The 23,310-nt window shown below is 42.4% G+C and overlaps 1 protein-coding gene and 1 long non-coding RNA gene across 2 annotated transcripts in view; one reads left to right on the forward strand and one right to left on the reverse strand.

Annotated features, from left to right (window-relative positions):
• The window catches only part of LOC310842088, a 34,886-nt gene extending 13,736 nt beyond the window's left edge, over positions 1 to 21,150 (forward strand). The window contains exons 2-3 of the long non-coding RNA XR_014562839.1: positions 12,255 to 19,156; positions 19,187 to 21,150. This is a non-coding gene — a long non-coding RNA (uncharacterized lncRNA). The remainder of the gene's footprint in view (positions 1 to 12,254; positions 19,157 to 19,186) is intronic.
• On the reverse strand, positions 1,299 to 23,131 carry FBXO28 (F-box protein 28). Its single transcript, XM_083733700.1, has 5 exons — positions 22,769 to 23,131; positions 9,523 to 9,632; positions 6,658 to 6,796; positions 6,220 to 6,415; positions 1,299 to 3,537 (listed from the first exon to the last, which is right to left on the reverse strand). Exons 1-5 carry the CDS (start codon positions 22,994 to 22,996, stop codon positions 3,143 to 3,145), a joined length of 1,068 nt encoding a protein of 355 aa, XP_083589826.1. The 5' UTR covers positions 22,997 to 23,131; the 3' UTR covers positions 1,299 to 3,142.
• Between the last annotated feature and the right edge of the window lie 179 nt (positions 23,132 to 23,310).

The following is a 23,310-nucleotide window of genomic DNA, read 5'->3' on the forward strand; positions in this document are numbered from 1 at the left end:
TCATGTTCTCCTGTCCTTTCTGCTTTATAAAGATCTGAGGAATGAGATCATCACCCCACTCTTACTTACCATCCCAGGCCACCCATCTGTGGCCACGTTGTTCTTTTTTATCAGATGAAAATGATCAGACAACAGCAAAGGTTGCTAGGTTTATCGAGGGTGCAATGAGATTAGCAGCCACTATCTGAACGATAATCTTGGTAATCTGATTGTCCTTTTTACCCATTGTTGTCTTTTTAATTGTATATATTGCTTGTTTTATGTTGCTATGGCCATTGGCTAATGCAAATAAAGTTTATCTAATTACGAAAGGGGGCCAGAGACTGAGTCCAAACCTGAGCCCACACCACCCGTGCTAGAGCCCAAACCCAAGCCCCTGTGCATTCACTATCCATGTATAAGATGAATATATATATAGCAATAAACAGTCTTATACATGGAAAATTACACTACCTACATGACTCCTCAATTTATGCAGAGAGAATTGTACTCTAGAAATTTGAATGCTTTTTCCAGCTTCCATTTCAATAATACTTTCAATCATTCACTGAAGAGATGGGCGTTATTGCAAAACAGCTGTAAAATTTGTGAGTAGAGATTGTACAGATGCTTTCTAAACCTGGGGCAGGTATTAATTTCAGTTAGCAAAGCAGTTTTCCAGACTACTGAGGACAGCAGAATTTAACAGGGACAAACCTGACCAGGAAATACAGTTGCTCTGCAGAATACAGTACTGCTGTGGTTACCCAAGAGTAATATGTTTCTGGAGGAATATGGGGCGTTTCTGACATGATGGTCTTTCAGTAGTATCTGTAAAGAGGACCAATTTGGGTCAAGCAAATGACAGAAGTTCCTTCCCATGCCATAATCATGAGAACGAACCACTTTCACAATTGTGATTCTTTCTTGAAGATGTTTGTGTAGGATTCAACCACAAGAAAGTGGCACACACTTCCCTGGTAGCTCACGAATAGGGTGTTATTCTGAAAATACCTGGTTGAGGGCCTAGCATGTAGATAGGCAGACTTCAGTGTTAATGTCAGTATACTGTGCTATATACTTATGTGGTTCTACACAGACAGGTGCAGAGAATCCTATTTATCCTGCTTCTCAGGCATTGCAAACCAAGGATATTGGATTGGATAGTGAAAGAAATTAAATGCACTGCACAGTAATTGCTGAGAAGACGACCATTTGTGTTCCCACTCTGGAATGCATCCGCAGTAGTTATTTCTAATGATCAATCATGCTGATGTTGTACAACAGAGCTCCTCAAAAATAAGAAACTTTCAAGTGAATGTTTTAAAATTCATATATTATCCTTGAGACAGTTGAATATATGCCCACTGCTAAGACACAAGAGTCTGCTCCCATTTAAAAGGGGGGACGGGGACACAAACAGTAAAAAGGCCTTAAGATAGCAAAAACAATATCATTAAAAAATCAAAACTCCAAACTCTGGACATCAAATTGTAATATATTGTTTTATGGGGGGGAAATCTACTCCAAATTATGAATTAATGGACTTTGATTAACATTTAAGAAAAAGCCCAGAACAGTCTTTAGGAAAGCTTTGTGTTTTATCTTTAACTTGACAAATGAAAATGAATAAGCAGCTTCCATTTTAAACCAAGGTACTTTAGCGAAATGTCTAAGTTACGAGTGGCCTTTTGAACTACCCCTCAAATTCAATTTTCTATTCTCGTTTCAAATTCATTCTTGTGAAAATATGTCCATTCGGCAACAGCAGATTAAGAGAAAAATGTAACAGTCGAGCAACAGTGACATCGTTTGGTAACAGCAAATTAAAAACCATGGACAGCAATACTTGTTGGATGCTTAAAAAAAAATACAACCAGGGAGAAATTCACTGTACATTACAACTTTGAGGCTGTTAAAGTGACAAATCCAGACTGTACAGTGCAAGACATGCGTTTCCAGTTACAAATTCAAAATGGAAGGAATGCAAAAGAAATTAAAGCTTTTTTTGTCTGAAATCAATTTACTTTTTATGATAAGGAATACAGTATTAGACAGTTATTTCAATGTAACAGTAAGGTCTTTCTCTCAACATAAATTTTTTAGAATTTGAACCATGCCTTAGGAAGCCTGTGTAATACGAAGAACAAATCATTTTTATCCAATGTTTAATAGTCTTTGAACCGCTGAATCAGCATCAGTAGTGTATAATCAGAAACTCACAGGCTAAAGGAATCAACCTTTAGATAAAAGAGTACCTGCTATCTATAGGCAAGCAGAAGCAGCAAAATAGTCTGGCTTATATACTCTTGACAAAAGTAAGATAAAATGACCTCGCAAGAAAAGAAACAGCTGTGCTGAAAGCAAATGCAAAGTCATGGCTAAGGAACCAAGAAATTGCTGTACAAAAGGTGACAGAGGCCAACAATTTAATTGCAACTCCAGGCAAATGCTTTACCAAGCTGACTAAGCAATGCATGCGTCTCTCCATGCAAAGATAAAAATATGGCTCCAAATGCTTAGGAGGAGGGTATGCATTTGTGAAATCTAAACTGAAGTCCCTTGCCTGTTAAAGTTTTACAAAAATATATATAGCCAATACTGTAAGCTTCAGAAGTCATATTTACTTGTTATGTTGACTCCCACATTTATAAGCTACTTTTCAGACATTCTAAACCTGGTCGCTTGCAACAAAAAAGTCAACCTCCCCCCGCCAACCCCCCCCATGAGATTTTCAAAAAGCGGTTCTTTCAAGTGAAGAGAACACCTGCTGTTTATCCACTTTTAATCTTCTAGCCAATTAAGCCTGGGTTTATTTAGTATACTCATTTACAGGAACAGATGCATAAATATAAGTTTCACTTTAATAGTCATCTGCACAGAAAAAGAAAAATTAACTTTTCAGAACGTGATAGAGCAGGTGTGGTTAGTACAAATCTATGGCAAGTTATAATGATTCTGTGCCGTAGGCCCACTCAAACAGAAGCAGGGCAGGTTTGGGAAGAAAGATCTCAGCAATGAGAGAAGGTTGTTCAAGTCTATGGTGTTCTGAAGAACCAGCAGCCTAAATGACACCATGCTCTGAATAGCCGTATCCAGACCAGACAACCTGCTTGGGCTACTAAAGCAGTACATCCTCCTGGAGGTGTCATTTATTCCAAAGTTATTTATTATTTCGAAGGCGTTTAGACTTCCTAAGCGCACCTATTGATTCGACAGCCTTCTTCCTTTTCCTAGGAGTCTCCTCGCTTGGTGCTGACCCTGAGGAATTGCCCACTGCGCTTTCCATAACCTCTCGCAGTTTACGTTCGAGCTCAGCCAGTCGGGCATTCTGCTCACCTATGATCTGCGTTTGCTCAAGCAGTTTCTGATCTTGGTCTTGCAGCTGCTTCTGTTGCTCTTGCACTTTGGTGCGAAGCTCCGATATTTCGCGCCTTAGCACAGTCACGCCTGCACCGTTGGTTTTCACTTGCTGCTGGAGCTTGGTGACCTCCTGCCTCGATGGGTTTTGTTTGGAGAAGAGCTGCATTGTTGTTAAGGCTGCAGAAGGACCTGGAACTGCAGGAAGAGAAAATTTACATTTCCCCCCGTCTCATTTCAGATTTTGACTTGCACTCAGTCTTATGCCTTCAAAACAGAGCATCAAGTTTTGCAATGTGAATGTGAACAAGCAAATCTATAACTATTCCCCAGCATATAAACAAAATTTAATGCATGTGCAAGACTTGAGCATATTCACAGATTTTAACATTCCTGCTTAACAGGTAAAGAGGAAAGTGCTGTTTAGAGACACTCCTACTCTAGGTTGCAGCCAGCAGAACAGGTTGCCCTTCAAGTGAGCACACCCCTTAAATATTGTTTCAACATTACGTTACCAGCTGTATACAGTGGTACCTCGGGTTAAATACTTAATTCGTTCCAGAGGTCCGTTCTTAACCTGAAACTGTTCTTATCCTGAAGCACAACTTTAGCTAATGGGGCCTCCCACTGCCGCTGGAGCATGATTTCTGTTCTCATCCTGAAGCAACGTTCTTAACCCGAGGTACTATTTCTGGGTTAGCGGAGTCTGTAACCTGAAGCGTATGTAACCCAAGGTACCACTGTATCCTGCCCTTAAATATTACTCCAGGTATGTAGGAGGCCTTTTACATTTTAACCCAACTATTTCAGGAGCTCCTCACGGTAAACAAAAAAGCCATGTTAACAGATGTTGGTTGCATGGGTCTCTCTTATGAAATCAGCCTTCATGGGAAACAGTCACTTCAGTAATCAGGACCCACATAATCAGCCCCCAGCAATATGGTTGTTATGTCATTGAATGTTACCCAAGCCTTGCAGTAATTGTTTCCAGTAAAGTACCTGAATAACATTCTTAAGAACTAACCTCATGCTTCCAGACCTCCCTATAAGCAAAGTAAAATTTAGTGCTGGAAAGTGAGATACGGCTGCTGCCCTCTAAAGGTTGACTCTAAGTATAAAGAGTGAATTATTTGGGCAAAAAGTAAACACTGCTTTGTTTTAGGATTCAAGTTTGGTTTTACTGGCCAAAGTTGTATACAAAATAGAAGACTGTAGGAAGCATATCATATATAGAACAGAAGGAAGGAAGGATATAGAGGAAGCAAAGCCAAGTTGATTTATATTCAATGTCTATTTTGATAGCTAAAAATCTCTTTGCATTTTATGTGAAAAAAATATTTGTGATTTGGTTATTAAAAAGGGACTTTGAACAGGTACAGAGTGAGTGAGGCTATCCTAAGACTAAAGATTTTTTACCAGCTCTAGTTTGGTAAGAATCATGTTGGTTAAAAAAAAGTTTGTTATTAATTTATACTACTGTACACTTTTCTATTTTAATTATTGATGTATTGTTAGAAGAGTTCTATATTATCAGTTACTCTGTTTGTATTATGTTCTGTTGCTACTATATACTGGGAAGGCTATTGTATTGTATATTCAGTGCTTTTTTTATAGAAAAAAAAGTGCTGGTACTCAACCATGAAGTTGTTACAGTAAGTGCTACACTTTTAATGGGGGAGGGAAGTGCACCAGTACTGCATACTCTTTGAGCACCCCCAGAAAAAACACTGGGTATATTAATTTTACATCATTCAGTAATTAGAGTCTATTATCAACCCCAAATCCAAACCTAAAGAAGATGAGAGCTAAAGGCCTCTATTGCAAAGCTGGAATTCCAGATAATAAACTAGCAAAAAACAAGAGCTTGACAAGACATTACACTGCACTAGAGTTTTTGCTTTAAGGGAGAAAATTAGCGCACAAGAAATAATTACCAGTACCTCCTACTGCCTAATCGTACGATCACACCAGGACAGGATTCTAGAAAGTAATTTAATTTCTGACTGTAGGAGTATCAACATTAAGGGAGAGCAGGAAAAGTGTGTTCTACCCACCAAATCAAAAAGTGTAAATTACCATCATACTTTAGGTCATGGCGCTGCTTTTCCTAATGCAACGTTAAGGAAAAATTAGGCAACAATAATAATAATAAAAATAATATATTATCATTATCACCATCATCATCCCAACCCATCTGGCTGGGTTGCCCCAGCCACTCTGGGCAGCTTCCAACACATATAAACACACTTACTGGGATGGAAGGGGGATAAAGCATGATGGCAGTGAGGATACAGTGGTGCAGGCTCACTGGCAGAACCAATCTGGTGCTTCCAGCCGTGCATACATCAATATGAAGTTACTTTCAGTAGTACAAAAGACATGACTATAAGCAAGATAACCAAAGAAGGAAGGTTCTTCCTTTTAGAAGCCATTGGATTGGATCCAAAGGACAACTCTGCTCACAGAAGGGCCTTCAATCCTGTGGAGAGTTCTAGGAACAGAAGTGGGTGCAGTGGGTGGGGGGGAGAGATCTCCACCTATACTCCCTCGCGGCTGCTGCAAACCACTTCCCACCCTATTCCAAAGGAAGCAGAGCAGATTTGTGGGGAATATAGAATTGGGGTGGGGGAAATTATCATCCTTCCCCCTTCCATGCACATTAACTGGAAGCACACTTTCCAAGCAGAATGCTTCTCACTTTTTCTCTGGATCCTTCAAATAGTTTCTATTTTAAAACGTTATGTTCTGTTTTAATATAGTAATGGAACACCCTTTTTTAATGATAACATTCAGAGGAGACAAAAATCACAAGAAAGTGGAAGTACTATAGCTTCCCACTGGCTGCATAATGTACAAAGACTCAGAGCATACATGAGGTACCTGGAGCTGCCGCTATAAGCCGTCCTGATACATCTGATCCAGGCAATTTTCTTTTTAGAATTGGAACAATCTTCTCATCAAAATATTCCATTGCCATCGATGAAATGTCCCTTAACTCCTGAAGGACTTCGTGGGCTCTCTGGGGAGCTTTGGTAGAGTTTACATACCTTAACACACGATAAATTTCATCAATTACCTAAAACAAACGAGAAAAGTTGAGACATGGCGACTGGCAAAAGCTAAGAGTAGCATATCCTTTAATAATGTCTAATTTCCACAAGCCAATCCGTTATTAACAAAGGAACAGCATTTAGATAAGAACCCTCTGAGATAAGCCTACAGAAGGTTCTGAATTTCCATCAGTGGCTCCTCAAAACAAAGTTTAGCCCTAATGACTTATTCCATCACACTTTAATGCAGCCATCTTTTGGACTTTACCTTCCCAGGTATAAAGCAGCAGAGGTTAGAATCCACATACTTCATGAAGGTCATATTTAGCAGGGACAGTCTTGTTTCTACAGCAGCAAGAATGTCTGCATGGCGAGCTAGCGAGTGATTTCTCCGTTCCGATTCCCGTCTACAAAGACACATCCAAAACAGTGAGAAACACGGCAGAGATCTGCAGGACAGGTGGAGCAATATAGTCTGGAAGTTTACCAGATTCTGTCACCAAAAATGATGTGTGCTTTAAGAAGCCGTCCATTTTTTTCCATTCTAGTTCAAAATAATAATGTTTATGACTCAATCTGATTTTATATAGATCCAACAATTTTCATATTGTTTTCCAAATAATTTTCAGACATGGGTGAAACTAAAGAGCCTTGAGTTTCCTTGAAAAGTAGATGGAGTACTTTAAAAATAAATACATGAGGAAAATGCATTGCTAGAACATCGCTCATAGCCCTCCTTTGCTCACCACCATTGCCACACTTGCATGAGTCCAAGAAGAATTCCAACAGCAGTTTGATATTTCACACTATAGCATAAGAACTGGATACAGGTGACATTGCGTATGCTATCAGTTCAGCACCTAATGCGAAGATACCAGAAGCTGTTGCTAATTTAATTCAACAGTAATATCCTTCTCTTTTTTCCACACACTCCCTGCTGCAAGGCCCATTTCCACCTGGCCTAGTGGGCAGCCCCAGACTCCCAGGAGCTTCTTTTAACTGTTCAGGGTGAGTCTGGGCCCTGCCCCCTTTGCCATGTGGAAATGGACCTTGCAGTACTCACGGCAGCAGCAATGTCCCTCCAGCCTCCCATGTCAGACCTATGTTATAGCCCAGGGATGGGTTAGGGCAGGGGTCAGCAAATGTTTTAAGCAGGGGGCCAGTCCACTGTCCCTCAGACCTTGTGGGGGGCCAGACTATATTGGGGGGGGGGAATGATCCAAGAGCACCATGAACCCTGGTGGCTGCTTACCTGTCTTGCGAGTGGTAGGGGCAGGAGGGATGATGAGCGGCGCGCAAAAGGGCTCCGGCGAGGGGCTGCTTAAAATGGTGGCCACTCAAGCACTGCTGCAGCTGGCACCAACAAAGCCCAGTCCCCTTCCTCCTCTAGACGGGGCGGGGACAAGCCAGGAGGAGGGAGGGAGGAGGCGCCGCCACCACCACCGAGGGAGGGAGAGGGGAAGAATGTGCACGCTGGTGATCCACACGGCGATTCCCAGACCGTCCGCGGGCCAGATCCAGAAGGCAACTGGGTTTGATCCGGCCCACAGGCCTCAGTTTGCCTACCCATGGGTTAGGGATTGATTGTTTCTCTCTCCAAGCCAAATTTGGCAGTTGGGCGGGACATCGCCTGACATTATGAGACCCATTTTTGCCCACATGGCTTGAAATCAAAAGGCACAGGTAAGGGCACAGCCCACAAAGCGCTGACTGATCAGCTGATCTTGGGAAGCCCCATGCACAATGCTTTGTGGGTGCTGCCGGTGAGTGTCTGCAAAGACATGTTCAACTTAGCCATGTTTTACAGTAATATGTGATGTCAAGTGTAGGGCAGGTGGATGTTGCTTGGCTAAAATAGCCTTGCAGGTCAAAGGGGGAGGCTTGGCACACCTAATTAGGCCCACAGACTGGAGCTTCCCCCCAGCAGTTCTAACTTTCTGATCCCAAATGGGACCCTCAGGCAGCTTACAAATGTACTAAAAAATGCTAGACGTTGTATATGAAGATAATGTATTAGAATAAAGTGCTTACAAATGTACTAAAAAATGCTAGACCTTGTATATGAAGATAATGTATTAGAATAAAGCACAGAGATAAGACAGTAAAGAACTCAAAGTTGTTTACCAACCTGAGAGCCCTGCAAAACAAGAGATTTTAACCAGCTTTTTGAATGCTATGGGAGTTGAGCTGGAGTTTTCCTGGGGAGAGAGAGTACCATATAGAAGGTGTTACCATTCAGGAAACGCTGAACTTGGGAGGTGATTTCCTTGACCTTAAATGGCTGTGGCTTCCATAGAAGGGCCTCAAGTTGTACATTTGAGAAGCTAGTACTTCAACATTTCTCTGTAAGTGCCTCCGTTTAAAATCAGTTCTACCTCTGGCAGTGCTGAGAAGCCAAAAAACCAGCATACAGAATGATAACCTGCATTAAATACCGTACATAAACCAGGATATAGAGCGATGTGGAAGGCACAGTCTTCTATACAGGGGCTTTTCAATTCCCATATGTAGCCCTGCTCTCTATTATTTTTAAAATTCACACACACACACCCTTCAGTGGCCAGTGGGTATATGCAAACAAAACTCACTATCCTATTCCAGTGTGTGCCATGCAATTTATAATCCCACTGACCTACAGCAGGGGTAACTAACACGATGCCTGCAAGATGTTTTGACTACAACTCCCAAGCAGTCTTCGCCAGTACAGCCAAGGGTCAGGTAATTATACTTCAAAACATCTGGAGGGTCCCAGGATGGTGAAAGATGACTTACAGTATTACTATAGGATATCACTGATAGCGCCTGTCTTCTCCAAAGGCAAGACAGGCAGTGACACTCAAGCAAAATGAGAGCCTAGGGCCAAGCAGAGGGGGAAGAGTCAACCCAAACAGAAAATTATTCAAGGTACAGATTGTTCTGCTGCAGTGCTAAGGTGCACAAACAGGACTGGTAGCTCATTCTTCATGCTATATGCAGAACCTTGACTACTGTCACAAATCCATCAGGCACAAGCAGGATATATTCTTTAAATATTTGTTTCACAACTGGTTGCAAAGCAGCTTTCCTTATATAATCTTCTTGCAAATACAGATTTTCAAGGAGTATTACTTCTGACCTTGTGGTAAGCACATACCTTGGGAGCTGTGCTTTAACCTGTTTCTGGCACAAGTTGTGGTATCTTTCCACTTTCAGAAATCCCTGATTCAGCATTCTCTGGCAGACCAAGTCCATTCGCTTACAAACCTACATTGAAAATACAAAAACAATACTCAAGGTGTCTTCTTTAGTAGTTAATAAGCTGTGAGCCCCTTTTATGATTAACCAGTTTGTCTTGAGTGCCACAAGGCTACACAGCACAATTTGAAATGGGGCCACTTCCAAAGATTACAAAACCGTCACTTTGCCCTTTCCAAATAATTTGTTCCAAAGCTCCAACTCCAGAACATGTTTACTGCTCACATGGTGTGGATGTTGATGTCTTAACAAAAAAAATCCATGCTTTCTGGTGCATGAATGAATTCTCAAGTGGCGTTACACTCTTCTTAAATGGATTCTTTAAAAATTATAACATTCACTTCAATTCCATTTATTATACAGTATGTTTATTCCACTCTTTCATCTGCCGAAGGAACTCATAATAAAAAAGAAGCTGAGGCACATGCTCAGGTTTACAGACTAAAAGGTAAGTCACACAAAAGGAAAAGATGTGGAGGGAAAAGAGAATGGCAAAAGATCAAAAACAATGCCAGAACAAGGTAGAAAGTTGTAAAGGTGCAAGTAGCTGCTGCTACTGCTGTGAGTAGACTGTCTTGCCAGAGTGGTGCACGCTCTGGTTATCTCCCGCTTGGAGTACTGCAATGTGCTCTACATGGGGCTACCTTTCAAGGTGACTCGGAAACTGCAATTAATCCAGAATGCAGCAGCTAGACTGGTGACTGGGAGTGGCTGCCGGGACCATATAACACCGGTCTTGAAAGACCTACACCGGCTCCCAGTACGTTTCCAAGCACAGTTCAAAGTGTTGGTGCTGACCTTTAAAGCCCTAAACAGCCTCGGTCCACTATACCTGAAGGAGCGTCTCCACCTGCATCGTTCTGCCCGGACACTGAGGTCCAGCACCGAGGGCCTTCTGGCGGTTCCCTCGCTGCGAGAAGCCAAGTTACAGGGAACCAGGCAGAGGGCCTTCTCGGTAGTGGCACCCGCCCTGTGGAACACCCTCCCACCAGATGTCAAAGAGAAAAATAACTACCAAACTTTTAGAAGACATCTGAAGGCAGCCCTGTTTAGGGAAGCTTTTAATGTTTAATAGGGTATTGTATTTTAGTGTTTTGTTGGAAGCCGCCCAGAGTGGCTAGGGAAACCCAGCCAGATGGCGGGGTATAAATATTGAGTTGTTGTTGTTGTTGTTGTTGTTGTTGTTGTTGTTGTTGTTGTTGTTGTTACTATTATTATTATTATTATTATTATTATTATTATTCCCGAGCCTGGCGCCCAATTTGTAAACCATGGGATATAGGGAGCCAGTGTTACACCTACACGTCTCAAGCTTAAATTAAAAAAGGACTTGTTTGTTTTTATGCATTACCAACTCAGGGTGTGTCTGTATTTCCCTCCATCCAAATTTCTGGTAACAGCTGTCTGCACACTGCAGTTACTCTTTATAGCACTTGTTTCTCCTTTTAAAAAAGGAACAGTTCAGTCCTCAAGAGGACTATGCTACAGACAAGTGCTGGGGGAACCTGTGGCCTTCCAACTGCTGCAGGACTATGGCTCCTATCTCTCTGACCATTAGCTAGGCCTGGCCAAGACTCATTGGTGCTGGAGTCCGACAGAAAGAATTACTTGGAACTGCAATGTCTCCTTTCTATGTAATGCTTCCTCTCACTGTTTCCTCAAACTACATTCTGACTTGACTGGAAAAGGAAGCTGCCGACTAATTATAATGTCGCACTTTAGTCAATAAGCCTCCATTTCCAAGTGTAACCACTACACCATTTCTTGCTTCCTGCAAACTCGATAGGCCAAGAATGCAGCTTATTTCCTCTCATATTCTTTTAAGCAAAAAGCCCACAAAAATGCCCTGGCAGAATCGCACAGCTTAACTTCCAGAAGCTATTTCGGCCTCGTGTGCATTAACAGGACTTCTGGCGGTTCCCTCACTGTGAGAAGTGAGGTTACAGGGAACCAGGCAGAGGGCCTTCTCGGCAGTGGCGCCCACCCTGTGGAACGCCCTCCCATCAGATGTCAAGGAAATAAACTACTATCTGACTTTTAGAAGACATCTGAAGGCAACCCTACTTAGGGAAGTTTTTAATGTTTGAAGTTTTATTCTGTTTTTAGTCTTCTGTTGGGAGCCACCCAGAGTGGCTAGGGAAACCCAGCCAGATTGGTGGGGTATAATTAATTAATTAATTAATTAATTAATTATCTGGCATTTCTATTCAGTTGGGGCACAGTGATCTTCCCTCACTGTTCTTGCCTGAACAGAGATGGACAGGTACCTGGCAACCCAGATGACAAAGGCCAGTGTCCCCTTTCACTTTATTCTGCACTCCCAAGACAACCATCAGTTGGAGCAGACACCGTTCTGGCTGGCAAGAAGGAACAGGAAGGTACCGGTATATTTTCTTTAGATGTTCCTTCTTTGGTCAATGATGAGGGCCAGGCCAGTTTGCCCACTGCCATGGAAGGGGGGGCAATTATCCTTGTTCCTTTGGCCATTGACAAAGGACACAGTCGGCTTCCTCTCTGAACATGAGTTGCTTGCACAAAAACTATTTCTAAGCTTTCAGTGATACAAAGCTACTGGACAACACACCTACTGGGCATGAACAGGGTGGCAGCTGAAGATTTGTTTTCTTTTAGATTTTAAGAAGAATGCAGAGAAACTGGAGAAGTTTATGAAGAAAGCAGAGATGACTAAAGGTTTATAAACACCATACACATGAGGCAAGACTGAAGAAACAGGTTCTGTTTATCCCAAAGAAAAGCTGAAAATACACACCCGTACCAGAAAAAATCAGGAAAGATCTTGAGGAAGACAGGAGGGGGAAAAACAACCATCAAAGGAGAGCGAGAAGACCAAAGTCATTTGGCTCTCCTCACTCAGACATTTAAAACAAGGAGATTTTGTGAACCACTCTGAGATCTTTGGATTAAGGGTGGTATATAAATTAAATATATATATATTATGAAGTCTAACACAGATTGACCTGGCCTTCCAAAGAGACACCAAGTAAGAGTTATAACCAGGAGCAATATACATATATTATTAAAATTACTTCTAGCCCATCTTTCTTTGTGCAGTTTTGTAGCACAAACAATAAAATGCAGTAAAACCCAAAATATGTTCATAGTTGTGTTATCAAACCAGTTGCTGAAGGAAGGTATTTATTATTTCTTATTAATGGCCAGGTAACTTCCATCTTTTAAAAAAGAAGAAAGTTCTGAAAGGTAACACGGAAAGAACGTGAACTCCAGGGGTGTTTGGTTTAAAAGGCTGCTGTGCTCTGCACTCAATATACACTACAGAAAGGCTTTATTTTTTCCACATTGTTAAATATATTTTCATCTACATTTCAGCAAAAGAAGAAACTTTTTTTTATACCTGAAACTAACAAAATGTCCTTGAAAACAGTTACAGCATCTTTCCCTGAAAGTTATACTTGAGCACTAGAAGTTTATAACGTTATGTGCCACTGTAACGTATTCTACAAATCAGGGAAGTTTCTTAATTTATACTGGAAAGTCTCTGATCTTGGAACCTCCAGTTAAATTGTAGCATGCCGATCTAAGCTTTCCCTGACATAAAAGAGATTGAAAGCAGATTACAAGCCAAACGAACGACTTGATGTACTAATGCTTTGCGTGTTGGAAAAACACTGGGTTCATATAGCACCTAGGTGCCTAGAAAACATACAGTTCGTGACAGGTATAAATGTTTGGCATGTTCCCATCTCCCCTGGGCTAGCATCTCTAAAACAACTGTATTGTCTTCTACAAATGTGGTTTGACATCTATGAATCAGAAATAATTTTCAATGTTGCCGCAGCACAAAAGCCATAGCTGTCAACTTTTCCCTTTTCTTGCGAGGAATCCTATTCGGAATAAGGGGATTTCCCTTTAAAAAAGGGAAACATTGCCAGCTATGACAAAACCACACACAAAAGCAAGAGAGAGAAAAACCCAGCACTGCCCATATCATAATTTAATGTGAATCTTCTCCACCCACTAACTTAAGTAGAGTTCCTTGATATACACATTCGGAAATGATATGCGTACCCTGACACCTAGTGGCAAAGCAAAATACTACAACCTCCGTCAAAATCTACCTGGGAACATAGAAACGAAACCGGTTCTGTTCATTAATGCTATAGAATTCCACACATAAGCAATATGTGTAGGGATGAATAAAGGGGCAGGTAGGTTTGCAGACTGACACCCACATATTCAGGGAGTTAAATCCTACACAATAAAGGATCTCCAAAAGGCTGTATACCAACTCGAACAATAAAATGGTGGATGTGACTCATGTAAAAGGTAAAAAGGTAAAAGACCCCTGGATGGTTAAGTCCAGTCAAACTTGACTATGGGGTGCAGCGCTCATCTGACTTCAGGCCAAGGGAGCCAGCGTTTGCCCGCAGACAGCTTTTCTGGGTCATGTGGCCAGCAACAGGACACCATGACGAGTGCCAGAGTGCATGAAAACACCATTTACCGTACCTTCCCGCTGCACTGGTACCTATTTACTTGGCTGAAGCTCAGACATGCAATTTTGGGTGTTTTGGCAGTGGGGAAGCAAGATTCATAGTTAAGATTCAAACTCACTCTTTAGTATGTTCAAGATCAAACTACTAAAACAAAAGGATACATTTTAACAGCATTTGTGGAAGTTACTTAAATTTTTCAGCCCAATATTATTACTGAGGAAAAAACCACATGTGGTCTGAAATTGGGGGATCCCTGAAAAGTGCCCCTACTAAAGCTACACAGAATATTTGGGGGCCATAGCATGTCTCCCAAAAGATGCCAGTTCAGAATGTTGCAATAGAGGTGTAAGGAGTCAAAGCCAATGTCAGAAACTATTAGGAAAGATACTAACTATAAAACAACAAAAACTTTAATGACACTTCTATGTGAAATGTGATACACCCATATTTGAAATATTACCGTATATGCAGGTGCATCACAGAAAAAGTATTCCAGAACTAGAAAAACTACACAGGGTCTACCAAAATAACCAGAGTAATAGGATGTTCCCTATTAATTCCAGAACAGCAGAATATGTAATTTGTTAAGGCAGAAACAACCAATTCATTGCAGTATGAATTTTTTTAAGTTACACCCTACTTCATAAAACACGTGAAGTGGCCCACACACTTGATGAAGTAGGCCTTTGAAAATACCTTTCAGTCAAAGAAAGCACTTCACCTTATGAACTTGCAGAGTTAAGCACCACATAACGTTATCATGGCACTGGCAAAGGCCACTTTTCAAGAAGGACTGAATCAATCAAGGATAGATACTGACTATAATAGCTTGAAAATGGAACCTAAATGGTAGTATGCTTCCAATTACCATTTGTTGAGATAGGCTTCCACAGAGTAATGGACCAACCGAGTTAGGCAAATCTTGATTGGACACGGAAAAATAATGCAGTTTAGAGAACAACTGCAGTTAAGTGGTATATAAATAGTTTAAATAGCCTTGGAAACTTTTTATACCATTATGCTACCCAATTCTCTTCCTCCATTTCTTACATTTAAGAAATCTTTTCACTTCCCCCTCCCCACTGACTCTTCCTCATTTACCTTCCTTCCCTTTGCTCCAGTGTTTCACTTGATTGCTTACTTAATTACTGCCTCTGCATTTATACAGCTGCTCTATAACAGGAGTTCTCTAAGTGACTCACAAAACAAAACAAAACAAAACCACATGCACTTTAAAATGAAATATAGGATAAAGTTGCAACAAATTCCTTTACAAAAATCAAAACAATTAAAACATAACTTTGTATGTCTAGTCTGTGATCAGATGGTAAGCCTACAAGGAGGGTCTGTTCTTAGTTCACTGAAGATTTTTGCACAATATCTAATGGTTTTAGATGTTTAAATTACAGTAAAGCTAATTCCCCAAATCCAAGTCTATAGTTGTACAAGCACAGTATGGCACTGCTATCATTTTGAGAGAGGTTGAATCAAGTGATGTCAAGTGTGTGTCCAAAGTTTACCCCCACATCAAGTTTAAGACAAATCCCCTTCTTGTTCCACTGCCCTCCTATCTTCAGTCCCTGCTGCATGAATGACTAGTTTTGAGAGAACATATATGAAATTCTTATCTAATATCCAACCGACACCACTATCTCAAAAAGGTCCAACTTGCTATATGTTTGGAAATTTCACAGTCAATAAACCTAAAAAGCAATCAAAGCTGTGAAAAAAAGAGTGAGTGTTTTTCTTACTAGCGCCAGATAGAAGCACCCCCCAAAAATAAGTTTAGCCAAGTTTTTATAGGGGGGGACTGTAAGAGAAAACGAGCAAAGAAAACCAGTTTAAAAGAGATGGAAATTGTGATCTCCCCCTCCACCCCAGAAAAAGCTCTCAAGAACAGAGCTGTCCTCTACTAAAGACAATGATCAATTTACGCGCGTGCTTTGAGGTGACCCAAAAGTGGCTGGAAAAGGGCAGCACAGGCTTATGAGGTCTCCACCATCACGTGCGATGACCTGGAATGCAATCCCCGTGCAAATTGGGGGTTGCCTGTACTAAGTGTAAGTTAGAAGAACATCTAAGAACATAAGAGCCTGGCTGGGACAGGCCAATGACCCATCTAGTCCCATCATTCCATTCACACACTGACCCACTAGATACCAGTGGGAAACCAGCAAGAATGATTCACACATAAGTGCTCTCCTTCTTCCTGTGGTTTCCAGAAACCAGTATTCAGAAGTATTGCTGCCTCCAAGTGTGGTGGCAGAGCAAAGCCATCATGGCTAGTAGACAGAAGCCACACACTTTGATAGGTCTGTGCCTGGACACTTGAGAAACTTTCTGGAATAGCCTCGTGCACAAGAACAGAAAGCATGAATAACAACTGGCGCACATAAGCATTGGTCAATTGTGGCATTGGGAGTGGGGACAAGATTGTACTCTTCACTAGCTAGTATAAAGCTGAAAAAATAGCTGCCAGGAGATCCTATAACCTCAAGAAACAGAGAATTATGGACGTCTATTCTTTGTGGCAAACACTATTTCACGAACACCTGAATGCAGTCTCCAGGTAGCCCTAGATTCACTGCCGTACTTAGAATACCACCCTGGTATGTGGGCATCTCAAAGGCTACTCTAGCATTCGGTGCAATGTGGTTGCCTTTTGTCTGGAAGGTTTGGCTGTTCAAAGTACAGCAGTCAACTTCCAAAGATGGTTGAGACACTAAGTACTTATGCCACTACCTGCACTTCTTTTTGTCTTTTGAAGTCCATTCAATTGGCTTGTTTTGCACCATGAGGCCCTTACTTTCACCTTCCAAGTATTTCTGGATATAATCCTTACGCTCCACTGAACACTTTTCAAGGGGACAGAAGAAGCAAAACTAGACTGTTGGCTCAGTGACAAGCCAAGGCAGCAGCTCTCAGGAACCGTACAGCAAACCAGTGAGCAACTTGGCTAGCTACATGTGCAACTTCAATAGTGTCTATGCAGGTGCTCCCTTCCTTTTGAGTGCCACTGGTTATGAGCAATTGCTACCCACCCCAGACAACTGGAGCTCTGCAGCCACCAAATCCTGGCTTGCTTTGAAGCCATTAAGGTTTGCACATAATGGGAATCTACGATTATCTACAGCTTTCTGGTTCATTTCCCCGTTTGTGTGAAGGGGCTGTGTACAGGTGCTGGAAGCTCATCCACACTGCATTTTAAACTAGCTGGGTCTCTCATATCTTTGTCAGGATATAGTTAGTGATGTTACACTGCAGGAGCAGAAGGTGGAGAATCTAAACTACATGCCGAGGTGATGAATTCCACAACCTGTATAAATTACGCAAGTCTGTATGATCTCTTATATTTTGCAGAATTGTTTGTTCTGCTTCCGCTAGTCCCTTGAGGCAAATGGTGGAAAGAAGCTTTGCAAGGCATTGAAGACTCAGCACCCGACTCCTGAGAATCACCTGCAATGGCAATGATCCTTTTGGCTTCTGCTGCTTAGCCAAGATTTATCTACACTTTCAAACGCAACTTTGCAACCATAAGCAACAAAAACTGGCCTTGGGGAGATTTTCTTTTTTAAAAAGAATCCTTAGGTTAGAATGTTAGGTAAGCTAGATTCTAGAGCTTTCCTGCAATTCTACGCAAGTGCTGAGTAACTCACAGCCTTGACGTTTCTTTAAAAATGTAAGAAGATCCCTGCAGGAGCTGGTTTCAGTGCCTCCTGCAGTGGTATTTACGGTAAATCTTTCTGAAGGGCTTCAGAGATGTAGCCCCTGCCCCCATGCATTCCTTCGGATCAGGATACTTCACTGTGCTGGGAAGTATAGTAATTATAAATATCTGAAAATCAGTAACAAGAAGCATAGTCAAGTTGATGCCATCTGGATGCTATCAAACAGAAGTGTTTTGAGCATGTACACTGAAATAATGTATTAATCCCTGTTACTCTAAACTAGCAGGCTTGTATTTATAGTTATTTATTTAATGGATTTATACTCTGCTCTTTGAAAAAGGACTCCACAGAGCAGCGTACAATATTTCAAAGTACAAATCCGTAACACAATAATGTTTTTTAAGAAATAGCAACAATAAACATCAGTATAAAATAACAATAGCTTATGCAAAACCCAGTTAACTACCCTCATTTATATTCCCAATCAGACGCAGGTACCAAGTCATTCAGTGCTTCAAAGCAATTTGGCCTGGAAACTCACTGATAATCATTGCAACTGACACAATATTTGGATAACACCTCCAGATTTTTGACCCCTGCCAAGAACCAGGCAATCACATTCTGTACTAGTTCAAAGTTTCTAGACTTTCTTCAAAGGTGCATTACAGTAGCCCAGTCTTAATGAGACAAGTGCATGGAGAACTAATATGAGATCTGACTTTCATCTTGTCTGGATCAAGCTACAGCTTGTTCTTTCTCATCCATTCTTCGACAGCCTCCAAGCGCCAGCTTAAAAATACCTCGGCATGGCTGGAGTGAGCGGATAGAGTCAAGAGTCAGCTGCATATGGATCAGCACAGGATGTAAACACGGTGCCAAACAGTGTCAAATTCATGATCACCTCTGCTTCCATTATCTTGGTTGAAGCTACCGGTATCAAACAGAATATGGTGTCTGGAATCACCCACCCATCCCTCAGTTTCTCTCCTTTGCTCTTCTAGAGCAGTCCTGGGGTTCACAAATGAATAACGCCCTAGTACCCAGTGTGCGTACCAGTACATTGAACACCTTCAAAAGGGATGTGCCATGGAGGTTGTTGCTCAAATCCCACAAATTGAAAGCACCTTGTGCACTATGGATGTCAGCACACAACTATAAAGTGAAAGAACACAACAGTGCTATTAAACAAAGCATCTTAAACACATACAAATGCTCCAATATTTTCAAGGTTCATTTTTATATATGAGAAAGGGGTGGCTGGGATCAGTTTAGTCATTTTCCGTTCTGTTTCTTTGTACTCATCACCTGTTTCATAAGCCTTTTGTTGCACATGTTGTTAATATTAAAGTTAAAATCAGAACAGGGAAAACACATAAGAACTACTGCTCATGTTCTACCATGTATTCATTTGTCTGTTGAGAAGCTGCCTGAAATTGGTAGTAGAACACTTTCCCAACAACTGCATATTTGCTTGTTTTGTTGCTTAATTTTTTCTGCTTAACTTGCTCTGTCAGTAATTCCTCACATCTGCATATGTTTCAGAATCACCAGATGGAGAATTGTTACATGATAGGAGGATTATCTTAACTGTGATAGAAGATGGGAGCCCAGAATGATTATCTCCGTTCAATCTTTGTAACGAAGAGCCTGGTCTGAACTCTTTGGGCAAAATACTGCTGAGTGGGCAGCGTCATGGCAAACAGCAAAATCAAGTTGCATATAAGGCAGTAGGGCTTTGTGCTGCAGGAGCCCAAGGCACCTAGAACAAAACCTAAGACTGCCCTTCCATCTCTCTCACTTTTGAGCAGCGCAGCTTAAGTTATTCTCATACATATCCTTCAAATAATCAATTCCCCCTTGCACTGGAGGGACATTGTGCATCAAAAACACTCATATAAATATATGCATGTCACTAAGCACAACTGTTTTTGCCACTTCTACTAGACAGGAGTAAACTGCATGAGGTGCTCCCAAGCTGCACTATGGGAACATGGCACAGGGCCATCTCTGCTCCAACAAACAAATGGGACAAGTACAGTGGTACCTTGGTTCGCAAATGGCTTAGCTGTCAAAGAAATCAGCTCCCAAATGCCGCAAACCTGGAAGTGTTCCAGTTTGTGAATGTTTTTTGGAAGCCAAACGTCTGACGCAGCTTCTGCTTGAGTGCAGGAATCTCTGGCAGCCAATTGGAAGCCGCACCTTGCTTTTCGAACGGTCTAGGGAGTCGAATGGATTCCCGGAAAGGATTAAGTTTGAGAACCAAGGTACCACTGTATTGGAAAAGGAAACAAGTTGGGCAACTGAACCTTTTAGACAGCTAGTACGGGTTTATCAGATTTGCATTATATACCATGAATACAATCAACTGTATATGATTAATTCCACTCTTCAAGCCACTGAAGCAAGAAGGAATCTTACTTGGATCTTTCCCGTCAATTGCTATGCACTGTGAAGCAGATAGAATGTTTGGCTGCTTAGCTACATCAGTTTGATGCCAAGTAAACACATCAGCTGAGAAAAGAGAGGGTGTTTGGTGTTTGCTTCACAATATCAACTAGAAATCCACTGTTATTTTCTTATAGTGCTTTAATATTTAACCCAAGCTAGTTTTTCATAGCACAGTGATGAAGTGGCCAACGCAGCTGTCTTTTGTAGTAGCCAGTGCTTTTTTCTAAAAAAAAATGTTTGGGGGTTACTCTCATTTCCCTATTCATATTGAAATACTGCCCCTCAACGAGGCCAAACTTCACAAAATGTTTAGGGGTATGTGTACCCCCAGAAAAAAAGCACTGGTAGCAGCTTCTGTTTAGCAAGGAATCTCAGCTACACCAATTCTAATAATAATATTTAAGATAAATTAAGAATGCCATTCTAAACTCACTTACCTGTGAGTACAGTCCGATGAACAGAATGAGACTAGCTTCTGAGCACTTATGTGTAAAACTGGGCGGCATGTTAGATGGCAACCACCCTCCAAGATCAGAGGAATATGAGGCAAAAGCAATAATGCACATTTCCCCTTCTAATTCAACGTTCTAACCCAGGCATAGGCAAACTTGGCCCTCCAGATGTTTTGGGACTACAATTCCCATCATCCCTGACCACTGGTCCTGTTAGCTAGGGATCATGGGAGTTATAGTCCCAAAACAGCTGGAGGGCCGAGTTTGCCTATGCCTGTTCTAACCAAAGATGTTTGTCATGGTATTACACACATCTATCTAATTTCCCCCCCAAAGGGCTGTAATGCTGTTTGATGAAGAGGTAACAGAAAATGAAAACTGAAAGGTGGAAAAACCTGTCAAAGCTTTACAAGTTAGTCAATTTGCTTACTGCCTTGACCATAGGTTGCACATACCAACAAGAGAAATAAAACAAACAAAATTCTCTTCATAGTCATATTTATTTTCAAAAAGTGTCAAATATCTCAGGCATCAGGAATCAAAATAAGCTCTCCTTTAAGCAGTCAATGACACTGTTCATCACAAAAAGCTGTCTTGTAATCCAATGCATATCTATCTTGAAGGAGTAGGCACTCCCAAGGCTGAGTGCCCTAGACTGCAATCCTATGCAATTGCACATTACCTGGGGGAAAAGCTGCACTGATGAATATGTGATTTACTTCCAAGTAAATACACAAAGGATTGTACTGCTGTGGAGAAAAAGCCATACTCTTGCAGAGAAACCTAGAGACGGCATTCACAGGCACATACATGGGGATCCATTAAAATTAAAAATTAACATTGGACACTGGTGTAGACTAACTCAAAACATGGACCTGATCTTAAAAAGCATCAATTTAGAGGTTTTTTTTCAATAATGTTGTAAGATTTTTTATATAGAGAAAGTCTGACAAAAGTAAAGCTTTTGTTCCATAGCTAGGAACTAGCTTAGGGAGAATATAAGCCTTAGATTATTAAACATCTGCTTTACGATCCTGAAATTCTAAAGCTACTGAATGCATCCAAACTGTGCCTTTACCAGAACAGAACTAAAACAGATGCAGTAGATACCCTTCTTATTTCACAAATTCCCTCCCTCCCATGTGACTATTGCCACATGGATTTTCTGCGTTGAGATGAACTTGAGATCTTCTGAGAATGGCTCCTAGCAGTATGCACTTGCCCCCAACTCTATGGAATTACAATGAGATACATTAAATAATTACCAAACGAAAGAAAGAAAAGCATTCCATTCACTAGAAAGCACGATAGAAATGATACACAGGCCCAAAGCATAGATTATGTACCGCAGTCTCTTTGCATGGTAGAGGAAATTAACTCTACACGATCAACCTCATCGGAAGAGTCCCATCGCCCATGCTATATAAAGAGATGGTCTGCAATGGAAACGCTGTCAAGGGGGAAAAAGTCAAAATACAAGGAAGCGGGGTGGGTAAGGAGGGTGAATGCTGAATATGAACGGGGTTCTAGTGAGATACATTGACGATCCGATTTACGGAGACCTTCACCCCCCCCAGCGTCGTACCACCGATTCCCAATCTTTCCCGAAAAAGGCGCAGCAGGCGAATAGAGCTCTGCCGCAAAGGGGCTGCAACCTGCGGCCATCATCCTTGGCCCTCCCCCGTTAAAGCTCTGGATGGATCCCTTTCCCTCCCTCCCCACCCCCCCTCCAAAAAAGAGCGGGCGATTTCTTCAAGGTGGGTAGGAAGAGTGGGGAGAGAGGATTTCCAAAGGAAAGGGAATCCAGAGGTCATCCAGTGCGACCACGCCGCTCTCTCCCAAATCAAGTGGGGAAAGGGATAAGCCGGGGAAGGAGGCGTGGAGTTGGGATCCCCGAACCGATTCAAAAAACCAAGTGGAAACGCTTGCCAATCCGGAGGGGAGGGGAGGGGTGGGGTGGGGGAAAACGGCAAAGCGAACGGATGCGAAGTGTCGCGCCCCCAAATCCCCCCCCAGGCCAAGGCAGGGGTCCGAGGCGTCGCTTCTTCCTTTCCCACCCCCAGCCCCGCGCCTCCCTCTCCCCCCACGACGCGGCCCCTCACCAGGCGGAGCTGGCTGGTCTCGTCGTAGGACAGGAAGCCCAGGATGCCCTCGATGGCCACGATGGGCAGCCCCACCAGCGTGTTGCTCTGCGGGAGCTGCTCGAGGGGCTGCGCTTCTCCGCCGCCGCCGCGGGGCTGGGGCAGAGGCGGCGGCGAGAGCCGCGCCGAGTCCATGGCGCCTCCTTCCCCCTCCGACAGGAGCCGCTCGGCCGCCGCCACCACCGCCATCTTGGGGCCTATTCCCCTTCCTCGGCTCCGGGAGGGGGCACTTCCTGTGGCGACGTCCCCGCCTCCTTCGCCGGCAAGGGCGCTTTAAAGAGGCCGCTTCCCTCGGTGTCTCGTGTAGGGTCTCGGCGGGGTCCTCCTCTGAGGGATGCTGCTGCTCGCCAGGGCCGGGCTCCCGCTGTCTTGGAGTCGAAGAAACAGAGAACTGAAGAGTTGGAAGGGGATCCCCGAGGGTCATCTAGTCCAACTCCCCCTGCAGTGCAGGAATCTCAGCTAAAGCACCCGTGGCAGATGGCCACACACACATACCCCCCTTC

The sequence above is a fragment of the Podarcis gaigeae genome (genome assembly GCF_964106915.1).
Source record: "Podarcis gaigeae genome assembly, chromosome: 3".
Taxonomy (NCBI): Eukaryota; Metazoa; Chordata; class Lepidosauria; order Squamata; family Lacertidae; genus Podarcis; species Podarcis gaigeae.

What these genes read in the sequence shown, in the direction of transcription:
- FBXO28 (XM_083733700.1), bottom strand. Translation starts at nt 22,996, where the DNA reads ATGGCGGTGGTGGCGGCGGCCGAGCGGCTCCTGTCGGAGGGGGAAGGA. An exon ending in GTTAAAGCACAGCTCCCAAG is followed by an intron (nt 6,797 to 9,522) that starts GTATGTGCTTAC and finishes GTGTCTTTGTAG; the next exon opens with ACGGGAATCGGAACGGAGAA. An exon ending in GCTTATAGCGGCAGCTCCAG is followed by an intron (nt 3,538 to 6,219) that starts GTACCTCATGTA and finishes CTCTTCCTGCAG; the next exon opens with TTCCAGGTCCTTCTGCAGCC.